At 40.4% G+C, this 26,855-nt stretch overlaps 1 protein-coding gene across 1 annotated transcript in view; it reads right to left on the bottom strand.

Moving 5' to 3' along the window:
• Window positions 1–26,855, bottom strand: part of SPAG17 (sperm associated antigen 17) — a 212,056-nt gene that overhangs the window by 124,476 nt on the left and 60,725 nt on the right. The window contains exons 5-10 of the mRNA XM_087866202.1: window positions 21,905–22,036; window positions 9,518–9,704; window positions 7,584–7,778; window positions 4,841–5,022; window positions 1,290–1,451; window positions 39–111 (exon numbers count right to left, since the gene is read on the bottom strand). Of these exons, the coding sequence (XP_087722328.1) occupies window positions 39–111; window positions 1,290–1,451; window positions 4,841–5,022; window positions 7,584–7,778; window positions 9,518–9,704; window positions 21,905–22,036 (931 nt within the window). The remainder of the gene's footprint in view (window positions 1–38; window positions 112–1,289; window positions 1,452–4,840; window positions 5,023–7,583; window positions 7,779–9,517; window positions 9,705–21,904; window positions 22,037–26,855) is intronic.

Here is a 26,855-nt window from a genome sequence, read left to right on the forward strand (position 1 = left end):
AACAGCTCACGGTGTTGGTTTTCGTGTTTCATACGTGCCTGATGGGGGCGCTTGTGGCTCCTCATTCTGTGTTTTCTTCTTGCCAGGGGTTGCAGCAACATGTTGTGATGCCTAAAAGTAGAAGAATTCCGAAGAGACGACTGAGATATCCAGCTGAGAGATGCTTTCATCAGACGCTGGTATTCTGGGGTCTGACAGGATTCTGAGATTGTAAGATTATGATCACATCACAGGTCATTGGCTAATATTAGGAGCAAATGAAAGGGTTTTGTCTGAAGAAGGGAAGAAGTTAGTGGGTATGGACCCTTCTCAGTTTTCCCTAACAGAGCCCATTGAGCCATGAAAGGTGTGGGGAGATGGGGCACTGGTCCCTGGGTAACTCAGAATCATACCATTCTCCCCTTTTGAGTCCTTCAATGGTTCCCCTTCACCTTCCAGGTACAACCCAAACTCTTTAACTGAGCACCAAAGGACATCTGCTTCCATTCTCCAGAGGGAGTTCGTGTTGTTCTCCATTTTGCACGTACTACCTGGGAGTACAGACCTATCCTGTGGTCCTGTCTTGTGCCTTAATACTTCTTTCCTTTGACCTCATGTCTATGTATGCCCATCTTTGCCCCTTTCTTGAGAATACTTTTCTGTCCCTTCCTCCACTAGGCTTTCCTGTAGGCAATTCATAAGCAGCCTTCACCACATCACCCTGCTGGGTGATGCTCTCCTGACTCCTGCCTCTCCCCCACTGGTCCTTTCCAGGTCAGTTTAGGTGCCATATTTTAGTGTTTCTACTGCAGCCTGAGCTGACTGTTCTCACAGCACACATCATGCCATGTTGAAACCACTGTTGACATGACTGCCATCCTCTTTAAAAGTTAACTTCAATGGGGGGTGGGGGGCTGGGGGTGCATCTTGTTCATTATTGCCAGCACCTTGCATAAGGCTAGTACATGGTAGGTGCTAAATAAACACCATGATTAATTTATCAGTAGCCCTCTCCTTGTTCCAGGTGTGATTTATTGTGCCATGGACTGAAAATGGCTTCTTTCATCAACTCTCCATGTGGCAGGTAATTAGGAAGCTTCATATAAGCCCTGACCACATGGGTACCCTTTAATGCTGTGCCTGGGGGGGGGGTCCCTTCTTGCTCCCACCCTCACTACCTAAATTCCAGCAGGCAGTATTTCCTTCCCACAAGTATTCATGTAATTTTTCCTTTGTGTGTTTTACAAATGTGAAAATCAACTTGTTCGGTTGATCATTCAGCCCACTAAAGACATTCCAGAAGTGCCTACCTCAGTAATTGACATGGCTTCCAAGATAGGTTTCTCATTAACCACTTGTGGGATATTGATGAGCTGCATACTTTCCAAATAGTGTTGGTGCTGCCTCTTCCAATCCAGGGTGTCATACATCAAACAGGCAATATTTTCAAAAATATCAGTACCCAATTCCAGCTACCAGTGAGAGAATTAATGACAGTTAGTTATTAGTGTTTTGTTGTTGGAATCAGATGTATGGTTTGTTTCTCTCTTAACAGCTAAACCAAGCACTTCCCCGACCACTGAATCCCAGCCATGGTGAGTGAGTCTTCATTTGTTGAACCCTTCTTGTCCATCTTGTTCACTACAACGCAGACTGTTCCCTTTGGAGGGTCGTATGGCTGCATAACAGTGTAAGAATCAACTAAATGAAAAACACCCTGTTCATTAATTTCAGTAACGTGGCCTATATTCTGATGTCTCAATTTCTAAAACAACATAATAGATAGATAATTTCAATAATCTCTTCTGTGCTACCTTCGGCAGAAAAAACCCCTAAGAAATAGATAATCTACTGCTTCTATATCTAATACCCACAAGTCTTATTATCTAGCAAACAAGTTGTCGATCCGATACCCCTATTACCTGGGCTTTCATTTCCAGAACTGGAAAAGTACTGTTACCACTAGGTCTGCCTGCCTGCAAGCAAAGAAGGGTTAAGTAGGCTTATCTTAGATCTGAGTTACAGAGTAAGGTAGGATGAGATAGCTTCTTGGGGAGGGGGGGGCAGTGAATCACAGTCTGGCAGGAGTCCAGGTAAGCGCGGAGCTCTGCCCATCTTCAAGGCATAGCTGCCAGTCTGGGCTTCACATGCCTACTCTAGGACTGAGCATTCTCCAGTTAAGCTTCAACCTGCTAGTCTTCTGCACAAATTCTGGCAGAGAAACATGTTTTTCTTTGTATTTATAAGAAATATGGTAGGACTTCTGCCCCTTCTGATCCCTTAGCTTAACTAGTTCATTCATTTTTAAATCAAACAGCAAATCACATGCTAAAAGCCAGAAAATTATTTCAGCAACTAAGGTCTTAACTTGAGATGTTGCAGATGTCTTACATGAGCAGTTAGCACTTCTTGATGGGCATTTATTTGATGTAAAGCTTTCGTTACCTTGGTTCAGCAGAAATATAGCCGTCTTGCTTGCAGACAAGGGTACTAATGCTTTCCTTCTTCCAGAGAAGAAGAGGACCCTTCGGCTGGCTTCTGCTTTGGCTATGAGGCCATTACCAACTTACATATATGGCTGAGCATGTGACATCATGTATCCACACCATGTATTTAGTCTATTTCTACGAGAAGTAGATTTATTACTTTTACGTTTCTCAGGTGATCTCAACTTTACTGTGAACTTTGTTCTTCAATATGAAACCCAAAGGCCTTTCTTTTCAAACCCAACTCCAAGACTGAACTGTTTTCAAGACTCTCTTATCCCATCATGCTCAATGCCGGGTTGTTCACCCACAAATCATAACTTATGATTGGGCTCTAAAAAAAAATACTGCAGTTGGACCCAGACCACAGCCCTGGCATAAAGAAGATATTCAATAAATACTTGCAAATTGATTGATAGGAGATCAGTGCGTCCAGGTGGGCGGCCCAGCCATAAGTGGTTGCCTAGACGACTGAATGTTTTCATTCCTGACTGTTACTTTTGTGACCCAACTAGATGCCCTCGATGTTAACTTTCTAGTTTGGAGGTCAAGACTATTTTACCATAACTAGTATTTCAACTGAGATGATAATATTTTTTCAACATAAAGTTTTCTGAACTTTAATCGCCATTTAAATTCTTCTAGTCTGTATTTTTAAAAAGTAATAGTCTTTAAAAATGGAGTGATTAAAATCTTCTAATGAACACAAAATTGTGGACACTGGAGGAGGAAGCAGGGTGCTGGGAATGGTGCTGGGTCTTTTGAAGCTGCGATTATGTGCCTTGGTTTTATGACATCTATGTACTGAAGGTGCAGTGGAATGTACTCCACCTTGGACTCAACACATTTCAGCTCTTGTCAGTCCATGCCTGGGGGGTAAATAAAATACAAAGAAGAGACCCTTAGCTGGAGCAAGAGCAAAAGATACTTGGCCTGAGGCTGACTTAGAAGACTCTTCTTATTGCTTCCTCTGAATTATGGCTCAGGAATTATATGGCTGTGACCTCCTATGCCCTATTGAACCAAAACGTACGCAAGTTCTCGAGATGGTGTGACATGGAACAGTAAAGGACAGAGGGTAGTGCATTCTTTTCTGAACTCAGGTTGAGGAGGCAGAAGAGTGAAAGACAAGGCAGGAAAGATGAAGATATCTAGATGAAAGGGAGGAAAGAGGCCAAGCCAAGGAAGCTTGGAGTAACCACTTTTGCTTAGAACAAGCTCTGCCTTCGACCACAGCTTCTTTATGTTTAGCTTCTTTTCCACGTATAGGTCAAGGCTAATATTTATTCTTACTATTGGCAAGGCATCAGGCCTTCAGTGTTCTGTTTCTATATAGTGACATCTAATGCTTTATGTTGACAGTCTTAATAACTCAAACTGATCTGTATATTGTTACTTATTCAAATCCCGTCCATCCTTTAAGGTTCGAATCTGGGTCTCCCTCTCCTCAGAGTTTTCCTTACTTCATCACGTGCACATCCACCTCAAGGTTGTACAATCAGGGACTCCAGTCATGAGAAATGTTCATGTTCCAACCCTGGAGCCTCTGTTTGTTGGAACAGGGGATCAACCAGACAGAGAGCTGAGAAGTTTTGTGTAACAGGGATGCCTGGATATCTTCCACAACATCCGTGAGAAGTAGTCACTCAACCTTCTCTTTAAAAACACCCTCGTGTATCAAATATTTGCTATTACTTTGTGGTGTATCCCATTTCTTCTTTTTTTGAATTAGTAGGAAATTTAGAGTGTGTTTCACATAACTGAGCACATAGGTGTATGGCACCTTGAACACTGCTTCTCAGTTTCATGGTTTTGCTCATGCCTCTCTGTAAGATCCTCAGTAGCAGAGACCAGTAAATGCTCTCAGAAAATGCCTATTAATTGTGGGGGTGGGGCCAAGTCATCCTATTAGATAGGCCTTGCTGGCCAAATATATTAAAAATAATATTTTGGCAATAAAATTAAGGACCTAGAAAAACAATATTTTGAACTGATATATAAAAAAAAGAAAGACAATATAATTTGAAAACCTATAAAATTTACTATTTTCACAATTAACATGTTATATATTAGGAGTCTGCCAAGAACATGGTTGTAGTATATATCAAAGTCTCATGCCACCAAATAAAGGATTACCATCTTTCATCTCCATCTCCACCTTATTCTTTGCCATTAATTCATACACTTAAAGCTAAAGAACCAGGCTATAACCATCACTGGGCATTCAGTCTTATCACTGTCTTGAAGACGAAGGAGTCTAGCACAAAGCTATGTATATAGTCAGTGCTCAACAAATGTCTGTGGAATGAATGAATATGATAAATGAAACTACACTACCACATGTCCAAACCACCCTCACAAATCCATGTACTAACCATCATCTCGCTGTCTGCCCAATCGGAAGGAAAGTTTTCTGCCTTGACCATGTATTCAAGTCGAGCAACATCAAAGAGATTTGTCTCAGGTTTCTCATTATTCAGGATTGGTTCCAGGTACTTCCAGAAAATTTCAAGTTCTCTTATGGCATTCTCTTTCTTCAGTTTCTCAGCCTCTATGTCTAATTATAGCAACATGTTAATACAACAAAATGAGAATGTTGAATTTCTTCCCACTTTAAGTGGATATGGTCAGTTATATGCATTGCAATATGTCTGTGCCGTAGCAGAAAAGGCAAACGAAGAAATATAATTTTGAGAAGGTTTTGAGCTTGGGTTATACAATTATGAAACCAGAGGATTTTACTTTCAAAATTGATATTAAACTTGAGCTTATCCCACCTCTTCATTTTACTCTTGAGGCCTAGAAACATTATGATAAGTTCACACATTTGTGGAGTTAAATGTGTTCGATATTTCCATTACCCTTAGATTGCATCTATGTGGAGCAGTTTTTCTGCGAAATCATTTTTTGACCATCTCAGTATGTTTGCTTCATAATTGGTTAGAAATGCTGCTGATCCAATTCTCCTCCCCACGTGGCTAAAAATAGACCAGATCAATGATTGATGCTTCAGATAACCTTTGGTCACATCCAAATAGATACAGGCTTCTCTGGGCCTTTATGTTCTGACTAAAATCATGACAGTTCCAATAAAGTTACACATGATGTTTTGCCTAAAATATTAATTTTTATTATACCTATAACTAAATGGGTTCTACTACTAAGACCTCATGGTTCTATTATGAAGTCTATTTTTCTGTGACTTTATTTCTATATATTAAATATTTTTTATAGAGAGGCTATGCACTTATGGGACATATTCTCACTGGCTTCAATAATAAGCTATTTAATATTACAATGATTCTTTGAGATAGGAGCAGCTGGGTCTGAGTCTCAATTCTTTTAGTTAAGAGCTGCCTCTAGGCTGTGAGTTCTTTTGGTAAAATGGAAAAACAGATCTTCCTTGACTTACAGTGGGGATGGGGTTATACTCCAATAAATGCATTATAAGTTGAATATTTGTTTTTTTTTAAATTATGTTCAGTGAGCCAGCATATGGTACATCATAAGTTTTTGTTGTAGTGTTCAATGATTCGTTAGTTGCATATAACACCCAGTGCTCCTCCCAACATGTGCCCTCCTTAATACCCATGAAAGTGATAAAGTACACCTAACTTACTGAGCATCATAGCTTAGCCTAGCCTACCTCAAATATGCTCAGAACATTTACCTTAGCCTACAATTGGGCAAAATCGTCTAACACAAAGCCTATTCTATAATAAAGGGTTATTTACATACCTCATGTAATTTATTGAACATGGTACTAGAAGCGAGAAACAGAAAGTCTATGTGGGTACAGAATGTCGTCAGTGTATTGGTAGTTTTCCTTCGTGATTGTGTGGGTGGCTTGGGAGCTGCCACCATCCAGAATCACAAGAGAGGATCATACAGCACGTTTTTAGTCCAGGAAAAAATCAAAATTCAAACTTCAAAGTATGGCTTCTACTGAACGTGTATCTTTTTCATACCATTGTAAAGTCGAAAAATTAAGTCCAACCATCATGAGTTGGGGACTGTCTGTAATAAAACACACTTCCGTGGATGGCAGTGGAAACTGCATAAATCAATGCACTTAAAACCCTTAGCCCTGAGCCTAGTCCCAAGGCATCTGCCCAATAAATGGTAGCTTTTACTTGCATCAGTGGTAGTAATTTCTAACTTGGAAGAGCCAATTTTTTTTAAAGATTTTGTTTATTTATTTGAGAGTGAGCGAGAGAGAGAGAGTGAGCGCGCACACATGAGCAGGAGAAGGGGCAGAGGGAGAAGCAGACGGCCCACTGAGCAGGGAGCCTGATGTGGGGCTCAATCCGAGGACCCTGGGGTCATGACCTGAGCCAAAGGAAGACGCTTAACCGACTGAGCCACCCAGGTGCACCCTGGAACAGCAAGTTTTTAAAATTCAGTGTTCTAGAAATTGAGATGTAGTTGTGTAGATTACAAAACACTTGTGCAAATGATATTATTAATAAATAACAATAAAAGCAACAGCATATGACAGAAAAACTTGAACTTCCAGATCACACAGGCTTACATAGGATCCCTGTTCTGTCACCTAAAGTACATAGTAACTTTCAGTTCCCTTCCCACAGTGGCATTCTAGCACAACTCCCTTGGATGAAGACCCTGTGGTCCCAAATGGCTGAATGGTAGCCATGGCTACCTAGTCTAAAGCTCGGAAGATAGAGTGCCCTCTCCGATTCATCTCAATAAGCCAGAAGCAAAGCAGAGCAAGAATCCAAGGCTGTGACCTCCCTTGGGCCATGTGGTGACTGTGGCTCCTGGAAGAACACATTATCTACAGTTGATCTATCCAGCCCACACATTAGGTAAAAATTATGGGTTAAATGTTCCTGAGAAATGTAGTTAGATAACCAAGTCTTCTGACCCATAGCCCAGGTTCTCTGGGGCTACACAGGGATATAAACAGAGTATGATTTTAATTTGCAAAATTTACAGCACCTGGCTAGTGCAAGCAGAATAAAGAGCAAATCAAAGTCTTAAAAGGATTTAATAACGAATGTATTGTGTGACTATTTTTTGGACAGAAAATTCTATCTGTACTTCACAGACAGTGGATAATATTGAAAGATTCAGTAAGTCGTGTAGCAGACTGCATACCTTCTGGCTGAAGAAGAACTTCCTGCTGCTGGCTAACTGCTGCCAGGTGTGTCTGCAGAGGTTCATAATTCTCTGAAGATATTTTAATCACGCTGCTGATGGGAATGCCAAGCTCAGTCATAATCGCTAATAGCTGAGGATTGTTGAAGCCCACAACTATAATGTAATGCTGGGCACCATCATCTGGCTCATCGTCTGTTCAAAATACCACAAAGAAGAGCAGCCGTCATTTTAAAAGAGAACAGGTTGCACTCAGCCAGTTAGATGGCTACATACATTATGCATGCGTTTATAATACCTCTGGCTCGCCAAAAACAGTCCACTTGGCTGGAATGCAAGCATGTTGACTGGTTTTCATTATTACCCTTCCAGTAAGAAGGCTGTGGCCATTTTACAAAATATTAAATCACTTTTGTAAATGAGATATAGTCATAATAGAAGGACAAACATACATGGGGCCTGTGCTCATGGAAAATGTGTGCTTGGGTTTTTGCAAAAAGAAGAAAGCTTAGGCTGTGAATTTTTTTTTTTTTGGTTCAATCTCTTTTGAGCAACATCTGGCTTTACTCCTGAATTACGAGTAGCTGCAGCTTTTTGTGGTATTTTATAAGTAGAGGTGTTTACAGGAGAGGGAAATATCGAATATGGACGTGCCCCCTACCAAAGTATTCTGTGTATTTACGTCCATAGGTGTGAATGCTAAGTGTGGGTTATGGAGCAATGATATATTTCTTGCATTAAATTTTAAAAATATATATTGTGCACTTTTCTAAAATGTTTCCCCCCTCTACTTAGCCCTGGTTACACTGTTTTATTAATGTTAAAACATAAGTTTCTCCTAGACTGTGAGATTCAGAGAGGTAAAAATAATTGTGGTACTTTCACAGTCACGCTGGGTAGTACACGAAAACGTTAAATCCCACAATAGCCCATTAAGATAAACTTACAAATAATGCAATATGCCCAAACTTTAAATTTTTAAGTAAGAATTTTTCTTCTATCCCTAAACAAATCTGCGTTGATATTGCCTATGGAAACCATAATATCATGGCTTCTAAGTCTTGTGGATTTACAGCGGAGTCCAAGTGACAAGGGGTGTGAGGGCCTGCCATCTCATTTATTTATTTATTTTTAAAGATTTTATTTTATTTATTTGACAGAGATAGAGACAGCCAGCGAGAGAGGGAACACAAGCAGGGGGAGTGGGAGAGGAAGAAGCAGGCTCCTAGTGGAGGAGCCTGATGTGGGGCTCGATCCCAGAACGCCGGGATCACACCCTGAGCCGAAGGCAGACGCTTAACTGCTGTGCCACCCAGGTGCCCCCTGCCATCTCATTTAAATGGGATGCAAATAATAACAGGAAGCTCCATTTGGGTTCAAGGGTAGGTGGCAATGAATTACTCACAAGCTGCACAGGTTAAACCAGTTTTACATCAAAAATCAAAAATGAAGGAAATTCTAGTTGCTCTAAGAGAAGCTAATAGTGGGAGAAGCTGAGGTCAGGTCAGGAAGCTGCGTGCTCTGTGTGAGTCTCAAAGTAACTGGTCTGATTTTAGCACCACCGTATTTCACTCATTACAACAATCACTTTCTAGTTTGCCTCATAATTATGTCTGAGTTTTTAAAATGTTCTGAACAAGGTAGTAAGCTATGTGGTGGCAAAATCAGCTCGTTATTTCATCCTTCATTTGCGTTATGAAAACGTGTCCGCAGCAAGACACGAGCTAAATAAATATTTGCTGAAAACATAAATGAATTGCAGAAAGCACTATTTTCCTATTAGGGTGTCATGGGTGGTATGTGATTTCTGATTTTATAAAGAGAGAAAAGCCTGGGAAAGATAAAGCATCATTACTGAAATGATTTCTCAAGTTGCTTTGTAGATTGGAAGGCAGGAAGTGAAAGGTAACCCACAGGAAGAGCATCTCACTGACCAATGTAATGTTTAGTGTCATCGTCTTCTCCCCTCCGTTTTAACTGCGTGGTCTTTTTCACTGTTGTGTTTGCCTCAGGCTGATCTTTTCCCTTTCCTTTGGCAACCTTGGTACTTGAGGTCTTCTTCTCCTTGGGAGATTTTGCTTTCCCTTTATCCTTTTCTATCTTGAATCTATCTTCTATTACCTGGAAAGAGAGAATACTTTTTCTCCAAATCATATGGTGAGCAAGCAACAGCTTTTCTACTGTTGGGTGAATTAATTCTTTATTTCGTTCAATTGCTTGTTTACACATTTATTTTTCAAGTAGTCATTCTTCAAGCTGGGATAGTGGAGATCCCAGGTTGGGCCCAAGGTGTGATAAAGCACAACCACGCGTGAGGACTGAGGGGTGGGTGCTAGGAGACCTTTTACACAAGTGAATTTCTAGAAGAGAATTCATCCTAAAGGAGACTCAAGTATGGGCCTATAAACTACCTTAGTTGTTGGGGGAGGGTGAGTGGGGGATTCTGAGTACCTTGTGATGGCTGGAACTTAGGTTTATCTTGCATCCTAACCCTGGGGAGTGTCAGTCTGAGTATTAGAGAGAGGTTGGCTTGTTCATTAAAAACAAAACAAAAGTTTTAAAAAGACCAAAAAAGTGGTGCAGCCACTCTGGAAAACAGTATGAAGGTTTCTCAAAAAGTTTAAAATAGAGCTGCCCTACGACCCAGTAATTACACTATGAGGTATTTATCCAAAGAATACGAACATAGTGATTCAAAGGGGCATGTGAACTCCAATGCTTATAGGAGCAATGTCCACAGTAGCCCAAATATGGAAAAAGCCCAGATGTCTGCCAACAGATGAATGGATGAAGATGAGGTGGCATATATGTGTGTGTGTGTGTGTGTGTGTGTGTGTGTGTGTGTGTGTGTGTATAAACTGATGGATATTATATAATGATGGAATATATACATAATGATGGAATATTACTCAGCCATCAAAAAGAATGAAATCTTGCCATTTGCAATGACATGGATGGAACTAGAGGGTATTATGCTAAATGAAATACATCAGTCAAAGAAAGACAAAAACCATATGATTTCACTCATATATGGAATTTAAGAAACAAATCAGATGAACATAAGGGAAGGGAAGGAAAAAGAAACAAGATGAAAATTGAGAGAGAGGCAAACCATAAGAGATGCTGAACTCTAGGAAACAAATTGAGGACTGCTAGAAGGGAGGTGGCTGGGGGAAAGGGGTAACAGGGTGATGGGCATTAAGGAGGGCACTTGATATAATGAGCACTGGGTGTTATATGCCACTGATGAATCAATAAATTCTACTTCTGAAACTAATTTTAAAAAGTAAAAAAAAAAAAAAAAAAAAGCAAAGAATAGTTTTCTCTAAAATCTCCTTGATAAAGTTTTTCAAAGTTTTAGTGTATTAACAAGTTTCAAAGGTTAATAGATTCTTTGGGGAACCTAACATTGACAAATTATTTTTATTATAATGCTACTTAAAAATGTATAGACATAATCAATGGTTGCTATTTGATACATTCAAAGATGGGATCAACACAAAACATCAGCTGGCAGAGCAAACTCTTTACACATTGTTCTGGAGCATATTTAGACTGCCATATACCATGTAAAGACCTAATTTTCCCACATTTTTTTTTCTTTTCAAAGAATTGCTGAAACCTTTGTGCATTATTTCATAATGTAATTACACTTTCAATGCGTTTGTTTATAAATACAAATAGATTGTGTTCATTAAAATTATGTGGGACGTACTGGAGCATAAGGTGGCCATACAGAAGATCCAGAATATGCTTCTATTATTTGCTTTTTCTATACTCCACACAATTGGAACAACAACAACAAAATTATTGTAGCAACACCTGGGCTCTGTGTTTTCCTGAGATCAATAAATCAAATTTGAAAAATTCCATTCTAATACATTAGAGACAAGGAGAGTAGAAGATATGTTGCTTTGGCACCCAGCTAACAGAATGTAACACAGAAGGGGAGAGAAGCATTTCTCTACTTCATGTGTCTTCTGGATGTTGAGGGCTCCAGAGGACAGTTTAGCTTTGGCACCCGGAAGAAGTGTCAGAGGTACCTATGGATTCTCCATGAGGCCCTAGCACCTGTGGCTCTAGTGGTGGGGAAACTCTGTCTCCTCAGCAGCAGTGGAAAGCATCAGGGAAGGTTGCCGATGTCACCACTAGCCCTGGGTGGAGGCAGCAAGGAGTGTACAAGGTAAGGGGCAGAGGTCTGAAAAGCCCCAGCATTTCTCTTTGCACCAGATATAAACTGGTGCATGAACTACAGCTGGGCTTCTCCCCTCGAGCTCCGAGCCTACTGGGGAAGAAAGAGGCAAAAAAGCACATACACAAACTGGCAAAAATATAACTACAAAATTTCAAGACTTTTAGGAAGGATAAAACCCAAAGATAGGCACACAATTGAGGAAACCTCTCTAATGAGTTGGTGATGGAGGGTGTCTCTGAGGAGGTGACATATGAATGAAAACCTGAAAGATGAGGAGTCATCTGTGGGAGAAGCAAGGAAGACAGAGTGTGTGCACGAAGGCCTGGAGTCATAAAGGAGGTAGGTATGTTCAAGGGACTGACAAGACATGAGGATAGCAGGAGAATGATGGGCAAGGGAAAGAGTAGCCCAAGCTGACGTGGGGGAGGCAGGGCATGGGACGGGTCTTTGGAGGTAGGGCTAACAAGTTTATATGTTATCAAAAATGTAATGGGAAGACCATAAAGAGTTTTAAGTGGAGAAGTACTATGCTTTTGCAAGACAATAAGCAAGAAGACTGGAAAGGAAACTCTCTAGTAATGGTCCAGAAAAGACCTAACAGTGACTCAGATTACAGAGATAGAGAAGTTGGGGTGAGAAATGACTTTTACTTAAGGTGAGCAGACGGACTCTTCAGAGACCATGTTAACTTTGAGATGCCAAGAAATGTCGGGAGGCAGTCAAGTACACACATTCTCTTCTGAGAAGAGAGATTTGGCTGGAGTTACAAAATCGGATGTGGGTCACATATAGTGATTAATTGACTGGAAGAGAGGCAATGCCCTGGGAAGATGTCAGTGGATGAGTGCATTACAGGGGCATATGAGGTCCAGTTAGGAGATGTGTTCACTGTCTGATGGAAAGGCCCAGTAGAGAGGGAGACGCTGAAGATAGCAGGGAGATTAAAGTCCTTGAGGAGGTAAGATGGAAACAGATCAAGAGAATGTGTCCATTTCCTTTGCTGGGAGGAAAGAGCATTTCTCAGTTTAATAAGAGGATCAAGAAGGGGGACGGCTGAGTGTGGGTTCAAGAAAGAGAGAGGTCTTCATGGTGTTAAAAGAATGTTTCAATTTTTTCAAGTGAAGAATGAGGCACAGTTATTGGCTGAGTACAGGCAGGTACTAGGTAAGAGGATTTGAACAGAGACGGTAACATGAGTCATGTCAGAAAATGGGAGGGCAAGCTTAGTGAAGAAATATGGTAGAACTCTCTGCCAGTGTTGAGAGCTTATTGGAAATTTTGAGATTGTTAATTTAAAATGAAACCAGAGCACAAATCAGTGCCCCTGAGTCCAATTAGCTTGGAGGCATTGGCAGACTCATGCAGGCGCTCAAACAGCCACACTGGGATCATGGTAAATCCACTGAAGTGAACACTCTGGGTAGCTCCTTGGTGGACAGCTAGCCTTGTCACAAAGAAGTCCTAACTCTGATATCAAAAGCTTCCAGAAACTTCCACAGCTGTGATTTTAAATAAAATCTCAGGGTGATCTTTAGGATGGAAAAGGAGAAACTGTTTCAGATTAAATTGTTCTCAAGTTCATCCAGAAGAATAAACATGGATATATTCATACATACATTCACTTATTCTATCTTTCCAAAAAAATACTGCCAAGTATGGAGGGAGTTTAAAACTAGTTTTTTTATTCTTTTCCTGATACGACAGTACAAGGGCCCTCTGGCCCTGCTGGCTCTCCTAGGTGGGGTATGAGCACCTGTGCAGGGTTGAGGTTCTATGATGTAAGGAACTCCCTGAGCCCTTTCTTCTGTAAGGTTTCTTGGGACCCCAGAGAGAGCAGGGCTGATCACAACCAAGATGTAAAATTAGCAGTAAATTACAGAGACTCAGCTCTGTAGTATGATAGGTGCTTTCCAGACATCATCATTTTCATTTGTTCTCACAATGCAACCTGAAAAATGGGTAGTTTTGTTCACGTTGTATAAGTGACAAATCAGAGTTTGCCCTCAGACACTCCGCCATAGTAGAAATACAAGCAGGTTTGACCTCAAAGCCTAAACTCATTAATTTCTCTGGTCCTGTTAGTCTCAGTCTTTGATATCTTCCTACCTTCTTTCCCAGGCCTTCTGGCCTCTTTCTACTCTGTCTTTCCAGGGGCTAAATACTACTACTTGCTGGATGCTTTTTTGTTTCTCCATAGCTTCACCTCCCTGACCTCCTCTTCCTGTGGAGTGGCCTCTTCTTTTTCTCTATTTCTTTTTGCTTTTGCGTTCCCTTAACAAGGCAAAGCTTGGTTGACCAGAGAAAAGCACCTTTTAAACACATTTCCATTGACACTGAAATTATCAATATTCATAAAAGTACCTTAAAAATACCGATAAATCCTGGTTCATTTAAGTAGCTTTTTTAAATTATAAAGATAATAATTATTGAAAAATATGAAAGCATATAGAGAGCTGACAAAAAACCACCAGAGAAGACGAGTGAAGAAGATCTTTTAGTGTGTTCTTTCAAATGATTCATCTTTTTAACATCATTGTTACGGTTCTCTCTACACAATTTAGTGTTCTGCATTTTCTGTTTAACAATGATGTTATCTTCAATGGGTAGAATTTCAAGAAGATTGCATAGTAATTTATGTAAAGAATGTCCTACGTAGAGCGACTATGTATGTACTTTCCTGGTGCAGAGACATCATACCATAGAGAACAGAAGCAAATGGAAGTACCTAGGTTCTTCTGGGCGCCATATCCAGGCAGAGAGATCCTTGGTGCATTTCTGAACGTGGTGCCCTACCCAGTGCCTTTGGCTGTCCCGTGTCTGACTCTAGTTGTGGTCCACCACTTCTCCTATATTCCATCTGTTCCTCACGCCTCTAAGCCTCCACACTTGAACTGAACCAGGACAGTCCCTTTGTCCCTGAGGTTCTTGACAATGATGACTGTTTGGCCCCTAGAATTCTACTTTGGTCAAAAAGTGACACATCCTTTTCTACCAAGCCCCAATCATAGCGAAATCACCTTCTGTCTTCTTCCCTCCCCTCTATTCTCCCATGTCGGAAATAAGCCCCTCCTTCTATGAGTTTATGTCTTGAGGTTTGGAGATGGGGGGTGGCAGAGAGTGAACCAGACTAACTGAGCATTCACCAAATTTGACCCCTTCCTAAATCATAAACTAAAATTTGTTCACACCAACTTTTCTTCTGGCCTTTCCTGCTTCCGGGTAGCGCAGCATGCATGTTCCCCTTCTGTGGTCATCTGCACAAAACTTAACTCGGGGGATCTTGCCAATTCAAGACAAAAATTTAGCAGGGGTGTATCCAAAAAGCCCGTCTTTCCACTGTGTTTGGGGAACACATGTTCCCAAGCATATGAAGGCAGAGTCAAGTACATTTTCTTTAAAATGCACTGCTACAAAAATCATCTGGATGCCCCTACTGTGAGAAGGCTGTGGCTAGGCAAAGAGATTTCTTACCCAGTTAAGCTACATAGCAGACGTAGGGCTCTTGTTTTAGCCACAACCAAAAGAAGTATTAGCATGTCACATACTTAGTTGAGTATCCAATGACACCTAGAATCCTCAGTCTTGTTATTCTCACTTTAAAAAGGGAAAAATACAGAATTCCCCCTCTCTCTAACAAGGCAACCTAGTTATTTGACACTTCAGAAGACTTTAGATTGTACTTTATTTTCTAAATGGCTCTTGATGTCAACATTCAAATGCTTTCAAATACCTTCAGAAACCTTGGTGGGTATTCATTATGTTATCACACTAAAAGGGAGACAAATAGTAAAAGTCAGTGGAACTGCGGGTGAATAGCTCTACTTCATCGTTTTCTTGTAGCTAACAGCGCATCTGCATATTTGTGTAGTACTTTGTGATATCACATATCTTCTATCATAAGATTCCCACAGTAGTATTATTAAGGGTATAGATAAGGAAACATGTTCATGGCGGTTAAGTAACTAAGTCACTCCATTATTATGTGGCTTATGAGAAACCATATCTGTCTTCCGAATGTTACTTCAGTTCTCTTTCAAGATTACTCTGTCTCACAAATGATCTATTGTTATGGTCACAGATGATAAGAGGACAATAGATGGGCTGAAAGAAATGTATGCGTCAAATATGGTTGAGAGACAGTAGATTAAACAATATTAAACAGATTTATTTTGTTTAATAACTCCTCCATCTTTAATAAATTAATGCGCTGTTAATCTCCAAGAGTTGTGCATAATACACAGTGGTTTTGAAGTTCATTTGACCGGTGCAGGGGGGAGGATTTTTTTTTTTTTTAAAGATTTTATTTATTTATTTGACAGAGAGACAGCCAGCCAGATAGGGAACACAAGCAGGGGGAGTGGGAGAGGAAGAAGTAGGCTTCCAGCGGAGGAGCCTGATGTGGGGCTCCATCCCATAATAACGGGATCACGCCCTGAGCCGAAGGCAGATGCTTAACGACTGCGCTACTGAGGTGCCCCGGATTTTTTTTTTTTTAATGAAAAACTGGGTCTAAACGCTTCTAGAACCTACTTTGGAAACACAGGTTATGGGAACATTTTGAGGCTCCATTTCTCCATTTCTATAAACCAATGCTAGGGAAATTATCCAAAATATGAAGAATTCTATACTATAAAGGTATTGATAACAACATAGCTTATTATTAAAAATATGGAAATAACTGAAATGTTTAACAATAGAGGAATAGTTGAGATAATTATGGTAGTCATAGAATATCCTATAACCAACAATAATGATAGATGTGGATGTTGAGGTAATGAATAAAATTGTGATACATTTTAATTTACAATGGTAATGTAAAGAAACAAATTCACAGAAAGAAACAAAGGAAACATCTGAGAATGTTAACATTAATTGTAATGGCGTTATGGCATTATGAACATGTTGTTTTCCCTTTTCTATATTTTCTATTTATTCCTTCCCCTCTGCTCTCCTCCCTGCTCCCCTGCCAAACAGAAATATGATGTACACAGTTGAGTTAGGGGCTCGCTTTTCTAGACAGCTGCCGTTGTGTAGAAAATGTAAGTCTAGGTATGTTGTGGGTTCACTTGACCCAATGATGCAATCTTCAGAACCCTGCAGAACATCCTGCGTGCCATATTGCCGTCTTCAGGTGCCATTCCTAATTCACAGAATCAAAACATGGCCATGACTGTGGTTGGTGATGGTAAGGGAGTGGGTCTGATGTCTGTCTGCTGTCTCTCTCCTACAAGGTTCTATGTGATTCAGAGGCTTTAACAGTGGATCAGCCAGTGTAGTTCCTACCTCAACATTCAGAAGGGCAGAGAGAAGGGTGAGGTTGTTCGGAATAATCTCAGGAAGTCTAGTTCTAAGAGATATCCCCAAAGACCAGGTGATTTTTGGGCAGGGGGAACGGGACCAGAAATGAAGCCAGAATTCCCTTGGGAACCAGTGGTTGCTTAGCTCTGTGGACTTTGTCTTTGGAGAGCTTTGTTCCTTTCCTTGACTCATCTTCACACTTTCCCTCAGGATGTTGTATGCAACGTAATTAGTGGGACCAGATGGCTGATGGTAGATCACTGAGCAAAGCCCTGCGTCCTACAGGGAAACATCTCTGGGCAAGCACTCTACTGATTGTGAGCCAAGAGTGCCATTGTGCATAACTATTGAGACACATTCGGATGGCGTCTGTACAGTGGTTAGGAACATGATCTTTAGTGTCCGGCAGTTCTGGATGTGATTCCCAGCTACACCTCTGAGCAGCTATTTAACCTTGGGAAAGTTGCTTAACTTTTCACACCTTTAGTTTCCCCATCTGCAAATCAAGAATAATACTCTGTACCTCATAAAGTCATTTGAAAGATTAAATGATATAACATGTGTAAAGAGCTTAGTATAATGCCAAAGAGTCAATAACGGTAGCTAAATGTGATCCTTAGCTGTTGTGACGGTAGCTATTTGTACTTAAAAATACTACTCTATTTTAAATCTGGGTGTTTCTTTATATTTTTTCCTCAAGTCCGTAAAAAAAGTTTTTGTTAATTAAAAGCATCCCAATTAGGAAAACACTTCTCTTCTACCGATCAGTTAGCTAGGGAGTCTTTTTATTATTTACCGTGAGTTGCTGAATTTTTGTAGCTCTTTAGATCCAACGGTTTTGTTGGTAGTATCCTCATTTTGATAATCCAGCTTCAAAGAATTCCATCTAGTCAGTGAGGCAAGTTGTTCCTTTCCTGAAACCACACGGGTCCCTCTAAACTGAGTTCCTGCTCTTCCTCTGCTTGATTTCTTAAAATAGTTTTTGAAGATTTTAACCACAACTGAATCAAAACTAACCAGCCCATAATTTCCTTGTATGTCCCTATGGCCTTTCTTTTAAAACAAAACACACACACACAAATGGCATTACATTGGCTGGTTTCCAGTATTTTGGGGTTTCAACTGGAGTAAGCTCTAAAATGTCTGTGAAAGTTACCCTAATTTCTCTTCGTCCCGTCTTCGGAGCCGGCTCTGGGCTGTTTGTGGCTTCAGCAAGATGTCTTACTACATTGACGTACTTTTAATTTGGGGTTGTTTTAAGAAAAGTTTACCAATACCATCTCTGCATAGTTCTTGACTGCAGACCTTCCTTCTCTCCAATTCTAGTACTTTGGAAAATAAGGCAACATGCACTAAGTATATGAGCCAGAAAGAAACAGCACTGCTCTGCTTTTGCATAAAAGGTAGGCTCAAAATATCCAAGAAACTATGGACTAATTATTTGAATTCACAAATTAAAAGCACAGTTAGAATATATTTGAATCTTTTCCTAAAACCTATGCAAATTTTCTGAACTGGACTCAGAGGCATAGGAAGACTAGATTTAATTTGGCTGATTATTTAAATGGTTAATTTTTTTTGTATTATAGCCATTTTTCATCTCTTTTTTTATGATTAAGCATTTCCTTTTAGTTGAATTCTTAATATATTTTAAATATATTCACAATAAAGTGCTTTGGCTTTAAATAAATGTTTAAATTAATATATAATGTGGAAATTGGAGTGAAACATAAAAATGTGAACAACGCTATAATATTCAGATAATGACTACATTAAAACATGGATCAGAATAGAAACAGTAATTTATTTTAAAATTATAATGAACAATATATATGTGCCTAGTATGTCGTTTCTCTAAATATTTGTTTCAATAAATGTTAATAATGAACAACAGACTGACAATGATAGAACTAAAAATGCAGAATAAATGTTATGATAATGATGTGTGCAAGGAAAAGTCATTTCTAAACAAAACACTCTCATTCAGATTTTAAGATATAACAAAATCTAATTTGGGATTAATGGTATGAAAGAGTCATTCAGAATTTCTGAAATTCTAAAATATATTTATAGCAACACAATATGTTTTCTTCAGGTATATTTGGAAGGAACCAATAAGGTGTTTCCAAATAGATCAGTTTTCAAATATTTCCAACTTAATTGTAATTATAGGCAGGCATTGATTTGCCTTTCAGAAATTCATGTGCTAAAGGCTTCATAACTGTTCCTCTAAAAAATATCTTCGCTTATATTATTTTTTATAATATTAATTAGCCAGCAAACTTTCCTCAAGGACAAAGCAAATGTAATTGTAAGCAGAGCCCACACTAATGTGCTACAGATTATTACAATCAGTAGAATCTAAAATAATGATATTTTTACTGTATTTGGCAACTGGAGCTCTATTATTCACCATTTATTTTTCTTTTTCACCACATATTTTTTTAAAAAAATTTTGGTTGATTAGAACAGGATCGAACATATAATGATCTATTTGTTTCACTGGGGATAAAGGACAGGGACCTAATTATATTAAGTTATTATTGTCCACATCTTCTCCCTAGTCTTTTCAGTAATTACCTGCTATGGAAATTTTTTAAGCCTTCATTTTTAAAAATATACTTCTGAAAATTCAGCAAAGGAGATGCAAAACACAATTTGGGTTGCACAGTTGTAGGCAACATAATTAACATTTGAAAGAAAACATCTACATACATTTCAGGTTGCTGTTAAAAAGCTGAAGAGACAGTCACTCTCCTTGTAGGAGTCTCAGAATCCCATCCTGGGTTCAGGAAAGAGGAAGAAATTGGGTCAAGCCCTCTTTTCTCTTTCGCATTTTCTAATCCACAGCATGGGTCAGTTTTCCATACTTTATACTTATTTTACTTTCTGCCAAACTCATTGGCTGACAAGCATTAACCTCAATTGTTCTAACTGACTGGTTAGGTGATGTTGTTGAAATGAACAGAGATTATATCATCCCTCAAACCACTCTCTTCTTCTTGCCTTTACTATGAGTATTTTCTGGAGAGTACTCCATTCCAATCAGTTTTCATCAATTTACTTAGCACTTACTCGTATGGTTGCAACTGAGAGATTTGGGGCTGGTGTTTTGGGAGCCCAATCTAAGGAAGACATCAAATTAGACTATGTAATTGTTGGCTCTTGATTGCTCGGAGTTCTCGTAGGCATCTATTACATATATATATACGTATATATAAATCTAAAATTCAAGCCCCAATTCCTCTGGACTTTTGAATTTTCAGAAAATAAACTAAAATTATTTCCATAGCTTCAGAATCTCGGAACTGTAGTGCTATAGTTCACCTTTCAAAGAAATGCTGAGCAAAATCACTGCAGAAATATTTTTTTATTGTCGTTAGCTTTAAAAACTTTTCCTGAGCTGCCAGGATATTCCATGTACTTTAAAATTCGTGAACTGAAATCTAAAACTTATTCCTATTACAAACAATAGCTGACCTGAAATAGTTGGCAAATAGGAAAACTGATACTCTGTAGCGTGTTAGGTATATTTGCCGGTGCTGTGGGAAAGCACAGAGCAAACAGAAGATGCAGAGATTTTCACAGGATTCACAGTCTACTTTTTATAATTCAGATTCCCATGTGACATGGGAATTTAAAAAGGCAAAAAAAGATGTTTCCATACTAGTTTCAAATTTTCCGATTTTTCTTCTGCCAAGTCTTCATGTCCCCGAATATTTCTTAAGGTACAAATCTCCTGCACATGATGAAAAGAGCTTCGATAGATGGAAAACTAGACCATCATTTGTGTTCGTATGAGTAGAGTTTTCCCCAGGAACGATACGTGCCACCCTAGTGAGATGTTATATGGGGAATATCTCTGAAAAACATACAGCCCTCTACTGCACATCTAAGGTGGCATTATTATTTTGTCCTACAATTATCCTGTCAAGAGTCCAATTCAAATAGGAAACCTAGATTTGGGGGTCTTGCAAAGGTGAGGAAGGTATTGCTAGAACGTGTTCCCTTTTCTCTTTCTTCTTCCATGAGCTGATTTTGCCACTTCCACTGAGAGGCATAAAGAAACAGCTTACATGGGAATCCATTTCATATACACATGGGCACACACACACTTTACACAAGTACAAACAGAAGCATTTGGCTTTCCAAAAACATTTCAGCATGACTGGGAAAATAAGAAAAGCCTCATATTTTGAGTAATGATAATAACAAATGGGTTTGAACCTGGGATCGTTTTGCTAAAGGTATTTTAGACTTTTTTTTTCGGATGAAAATATGAATCTTTGGAAAACACACAGATTGATTTCCATCGGCAAATGAAAAATCTACACGTGAAGAAACAATCAGGCATGTGATATGGGAGTAGAAGTGATGGATTGTTGCTGAAATATTCAGATTATGATGAAGGCACAGACGTAGCCCGCTAGTTTAATAGGAACTCCTACTGATAAAATATTTTAAAAAGTCAGAGCCCGACTTTGTAGGTTTTTTTCACATGACATTGACTTCTCCTGACTCTGTCTCTCCTTGATTCCCTTCTTTGCTACTAGCATGGAAATAGACTAAGAAAACAACCTCAGGCACATGCTCTGACTGTTGTCCTATTTCTGCACAAGGGAATTTATTTTTACTGGGTCTGCCTTTGAGAAAACAGAATTTGTCCAATGGATCTTTGGATGGCCTTTTCCCTGTCGTTGAGGCGACAGCTGAATGTGCCAGGTAACACTTAATGGAAGGCTTATGAAGAGAGGAAGTGACCTGGAGAAACCTGGCTCCATTTTCTCCCCTGTTTGCCCTCTTTAGAAGACCCACCACCATACAGTACCTTCTTTTCATTTTCCCGTCGCTGCTGGTCCTTCATTTTAATCTGGAGAAGCTGAAATTTCAAGAGTTTCCCTATCAGTGGTAGAGTGAATTTCTCTCCGCTGTCCATAATTGCCTTTGCTGCTATTAACACCTATGAAGAAACACAATTAATAGGAAAAGTGGCATTTTATAAGCTTTGGCTCAGTCTGTTGGTGATGAAAGGATGAAATGGTGTTTCAGTTTTGTAATTTTCGTCTTATTGCAAAGGTGCCTCGCTGCTGGCCAAAAGAATTAGAGAAAAATGCCCCATTGCCATAGAGAGGGGGCATTTCTCTTCTACTTTACAGAAATTGGGTTGTCTGAAAATGAACTTCTTTTTCCAATGAGGCACAGAGTGCGTCCCACAATGGTGCTAGACTCAGACTCCCAAAAAAGGGACAGAGGAAAGATATGCCAGGGGTCCCTTTAGGATGACTGATAGGTCAGTTTCGTGCTACAGAAAGTCTATTGTTTGGCGTAGCCAATCGTCTAAACTGTCAAACTTTGACTTGTTACAACAGTATAAATTAAATAGGGTTTTATAATAATGGAAATAGCTATGTTAGCCATCTTTGACTTCTTGGTGACCAAATTCAAATGAAAGATAAAAACTGCTTGACACAGAGGCACCATGGGAATGTTTCTTCCCTGCCCCCTCGCAATTTAATGTTGATCCTGTTGGTATGCAGCCTAATTGGGGTGAAATGAGGTTATTGGGTTTTCTTTGGGTGACGACAGCCACTAGGAACATACAGCTGTATTGTCCAGATGTGTGGCACTGACAGCCTGTTTTATGACTGCGCTTTTTACAGCTTGTTTCCCCTAAATTTCACACAACTCTCTAACATCTGGGCCCTTTTCCTTGGAGCCCTATAACCACTTTATTTACTGCAAAAAAATAAAATCATGTAAAATATACCATAAAAGGTTGTTATGTGTTTCTCTTTATTCACGTTGTCTCCCTAATAAAGCTCACCTCTGCTGGGAGCACTGTCACAAAAGTAATCTGGTCAAAGTATTTTGCGACTTTTGTTTTTAAGCACGCATTAAGATTTATTTATAACCTCAAGATGAATTAGGTGTTACTAAAATGTTCTGACACGTTGCTTTTCTCCCCCCTTGGAGCAATTACTCCTCGGGGCGCATATGGTGTCAATTTCAGACCCTCTGTCTCAGACAATGACTGCGTACTCGGCATCTCCTCGAGCTGCGTCTTGTCTGAGGTGCATACCAGCTCTTGGTCAGGGCTTTCCTGACCGATCCGGTTCCTGGTGACTTTCCACTTTGCCAAAGGAAATAACGGAGAGAAGGGGAGATGGTTATTTTGCTTCTAACTGCGGAAGGCCCTGTGGCTTATCCCAAGCCAAAAATGTAACTGGACCTCTTAGAGACCGTATTGCATCGCAGAAGGGGAAGGGCCAGGGAAAAGAACTCCTTTAAAGCTGCTGTTTCTGAAAACCAAAGGAACAAACCAAGTGTCAGACAGCTTTGTGTGTGTCTAAGCAAACACCCTCCATGGAACAGGGTACTTTGCTTTTTATGGGAGTTCTGCTCCTGCTACCACGATTTAGGGAAAAGGACATGACGGCTGTGATTTCTGGGAGCAGGAAAGCGTGAGGGTACACGTGCAGAGCCTCACCATTTAATGATGGCCAGATTCAAGAGGGAAGGGAGTCCTAAGGGGACGGACGGTCACACGTTTACCATAAAATGAAAGCTGTTCGATGGGGTCCAACCCCAACGGTGGATGTATTTGGTTTGCAATGACATTTTTCAATGCCAGTTCAACAGTGTGCTGACAGTCAGGCTGTTTTGTGACATTTGGTTCAAAATACACAAATTCGGGTTTTAAGAAACTCACAGCAGTCTAGTACGGGGCGTTTCCCGGTAATACAAATATAATGACAGTGTTGAAGGGAAGTCAACACTGGAATGGGTTACCAAAGAGTGGTGTGGAGTCTCTTTTCCTGATGACCTGTGAACACAGGATATTTACCTATGTCTGGGATGGTTTGGGTGAAGCCTGCCTGGCGTCCTGGTGATGGATGGGATGTCTCTGGAATTGCTTTCTAATCCCGTGTCTCTGTGAGTCTATGAATGTTACCTCAGTGTGTTAAAATGTATTCAAAGCACAACAAAATGTCCTGAGAGAAAGGTATTTTTCAGGCCATAAAAGTTATTTCTGGTCCATCTGAAACTGTCTGTACAGAGCTTGTTTTAAAACAAAAATCTGGCACAGCATCAAAATAACTGTGATCTCCTACTGTGAAATGGGGAGATTAGGGATGAGAAGTGTCACTGGAATCGCTGGGTACCTGTGTTCTTCTGATGCATGAGCACAGGGTGAGTCAGAGAAGTGGCAGGGCAAGGCAGCATTGAGGAGGGCCTGATGGATGCTCCCTCGTCCCTGAACAGCCCTAGGGAAACCCACGCAGAAGCAGGCTCCATGTCAGCGAGGCATAGCACTGCATGTGGCACCATGAGCAGGGGCAGAAACCACGCCTGCCTGTCCTTCCCCAGGGCTGCTCAGAGGATACTTGACTCCCACACGTGCCATTTTCCCTGTGTGCTTCCCCCCAAGAGGAATGACAGTGTGAATCCTTGGGATAATTTTTTTTTTTTAAGATTTTATTTATTTATTTGACAGAGAGACAGAGATAGTTAGAGCACAAGTGGGGAGGAGAGGGAGAAGCAGGCTCCCTGGAGCCCGATGTGGGGCTCGATCCCAGGACCCTGGGATCAGGACCTGAGCCAAAGGCAGATGCTTAACCAACTGAGCCACCCAGGTACCTCAATCCTCAGGATAACTCATGAGGACAAAAGTCTCTGCTGAGCTCAAAATCTGAGACTGAAAATTTTTATGGTTTGTGGGTCCCCCCCAGGAAAGGCAGAGAAAGAAAGATGTTTACAAGTTCAATTCTACTGAAAAGTCTTTCTTCTCACAGTCCATGGTTCACAATTCTACCCCATCAGGAGTCAGGGTTTGGTCTCAGATAAAAAGCAATTCCTTAGAGGGCCTTTCTTCGAAGCATGAGTCTTTGAGGGAAGATGAAAAAACTGCATTTAGAAAGAAATGCAGCATTTCAGGAAGACTTTGCTTCCTCACCGTACTTGGAGTAATTGACATAATGATCAAACCTTCAACCTTCCATCATTGTAAAGGCTACGCGTCCAGTATCTAGTCAAGGGATGTGTGTGTGTGTGTGTGTGTGTGTGTGTGTGTGTGCGTGTGTGCTGGGGAGACACACTGACAAGGGTGGAAGGTATTGGGATGATAATGCATACAAGAGAAAATGGGAGTGATGAGTTGGTCAGGGTTGGGGAATAATCAGACAAAAACCGGAGCTTCCAGAATGAGGCAGAAAAACAGTCCTATGTGGGTTAAAACCTGGGTACTCATCAAGCCAAAATACCAAATAAATGAGCCTGGCATGAGCCAGAAACTTAAAAACAGGCCTTATGGGCAAATGAGACTCATTAAAATGGAGTAAAACTGTTGCCAGGCAAGACTGTATGTGTCTCCTGGACATATTCAGGCCAGGCCTTTGGGCCTGCCAGGGCTTGGTGTGGGGGGGAGCAGTCCAGGCCAATCTACCAGAGGTATTTGGTTCTGGGAAAGCCTGGTGCAAGAGGAAACTTAGTTTGGGAGTGTAGCTGAGGAAAGAAGACACATCTGCATTTTCACATCTGTGAAGATCTTATTTTGAGGGTAGATGCCCTTTGTCTGTTAGAAAATTCGTGATTCTGAGCATACTAAGAAACACAAGCATTTCCCTCTTTATCACTGACCTGACTTAAAGACTTATGTCATATTTACTATCTTATGAGCTGATCCAACAAAAATATATCAAATAAGCCAAATTCTTTCCTTGCCTGGGGATCAGGCCCACCCACAGACACTTGTGCCCTCCCTTCCCCTTCTCCAACCCTCCTCTCTGTGCTTCCTCCCACGTTAACAGTAAGCTCGACATCTGCCTGGACAACAGTAAGAAGCGCTTCAAACATTCCCATGGAAACCAAAGGTATGCATGTGTGCAAGTGCTTGCACATACAAACACATAGGCATACATGCATGTGGATGTGTACATGTATATATGACAGATGATAGATAGATAGATAGATAGATAGATAGATAGATAGATAGATATGACTTCATGAGATCTGCGGCCTGGATTCCCCGATGAGTTTACAAGGAGGCATACGGAGCAGCTTTTATCATTGCCTAACTTGGTCATGCTCAATGCAGGTGAGTTCTGAGGAAGGGCAAAGATTTGGGATCTGCATTTCTCCTGCTCGGAGCAGGCCACAGAAGGTGGTGGGAAAAGTGAGGGAAAAGTGTGGCTGTGAGGGGTGGAGGAGGGTGGGGTGATGGGAGAGGAATGAGCAGAGGGAAGACATTCCTCTAGGAACTCCAAGTAGCCACCAGTTTCCCTAAAAAAAAAAAAAAAACAAAAACCAAAAACTTTTCATTTCAGGGCCCTTCTTGGGGGTCCATGATGTTTGTTACAGCAGCAGAAATAATGGGTGGGGGTACGACTTCACATTGAACCCATTATCCTTGAGTCAATGACTTAGGGTTGGTTTGGACATGCAGAGGCACCGGTGAACGGGGGCACAAGGCAGTACCTGGACTCTGTCCAAGCAGCACAGGACTGAGCAAACAGGTTTTTGACACACAGAATATCTAACTCTTGAAGGTCTGTATGTATTCTTTCATTCATTTGGTATCCCATTGTTTCAAGTAGCTCATTTCCTTAATATACGACTAAGTGCAATAGTTCATCATCATTGTAAAAACTGCAAACAGCACCAGAAGGATGTACAATGAAAATGCTTCCTGAACCGGCTCCACTATCCCCTTTCCAGAAGGAAACCCTTGTGTATCCTTAAGTAATTTCCTATACATAAAATAAGGATACACGTGTATATCC

Source organism: Ursus americanus, chromosome 12 (assembly GCF_024610735.1).
Source record: "Ursus americanus isolate L20-20 chromosome 12, mUrsAme1.1.p, whole genome shotgun sequence".
NCBI classification, from domain to species: Eukaryota; Metazoa; Chordata; class Mammalia; order Carnivora; family Ursidae; genus Ursus; species Ursus americanus.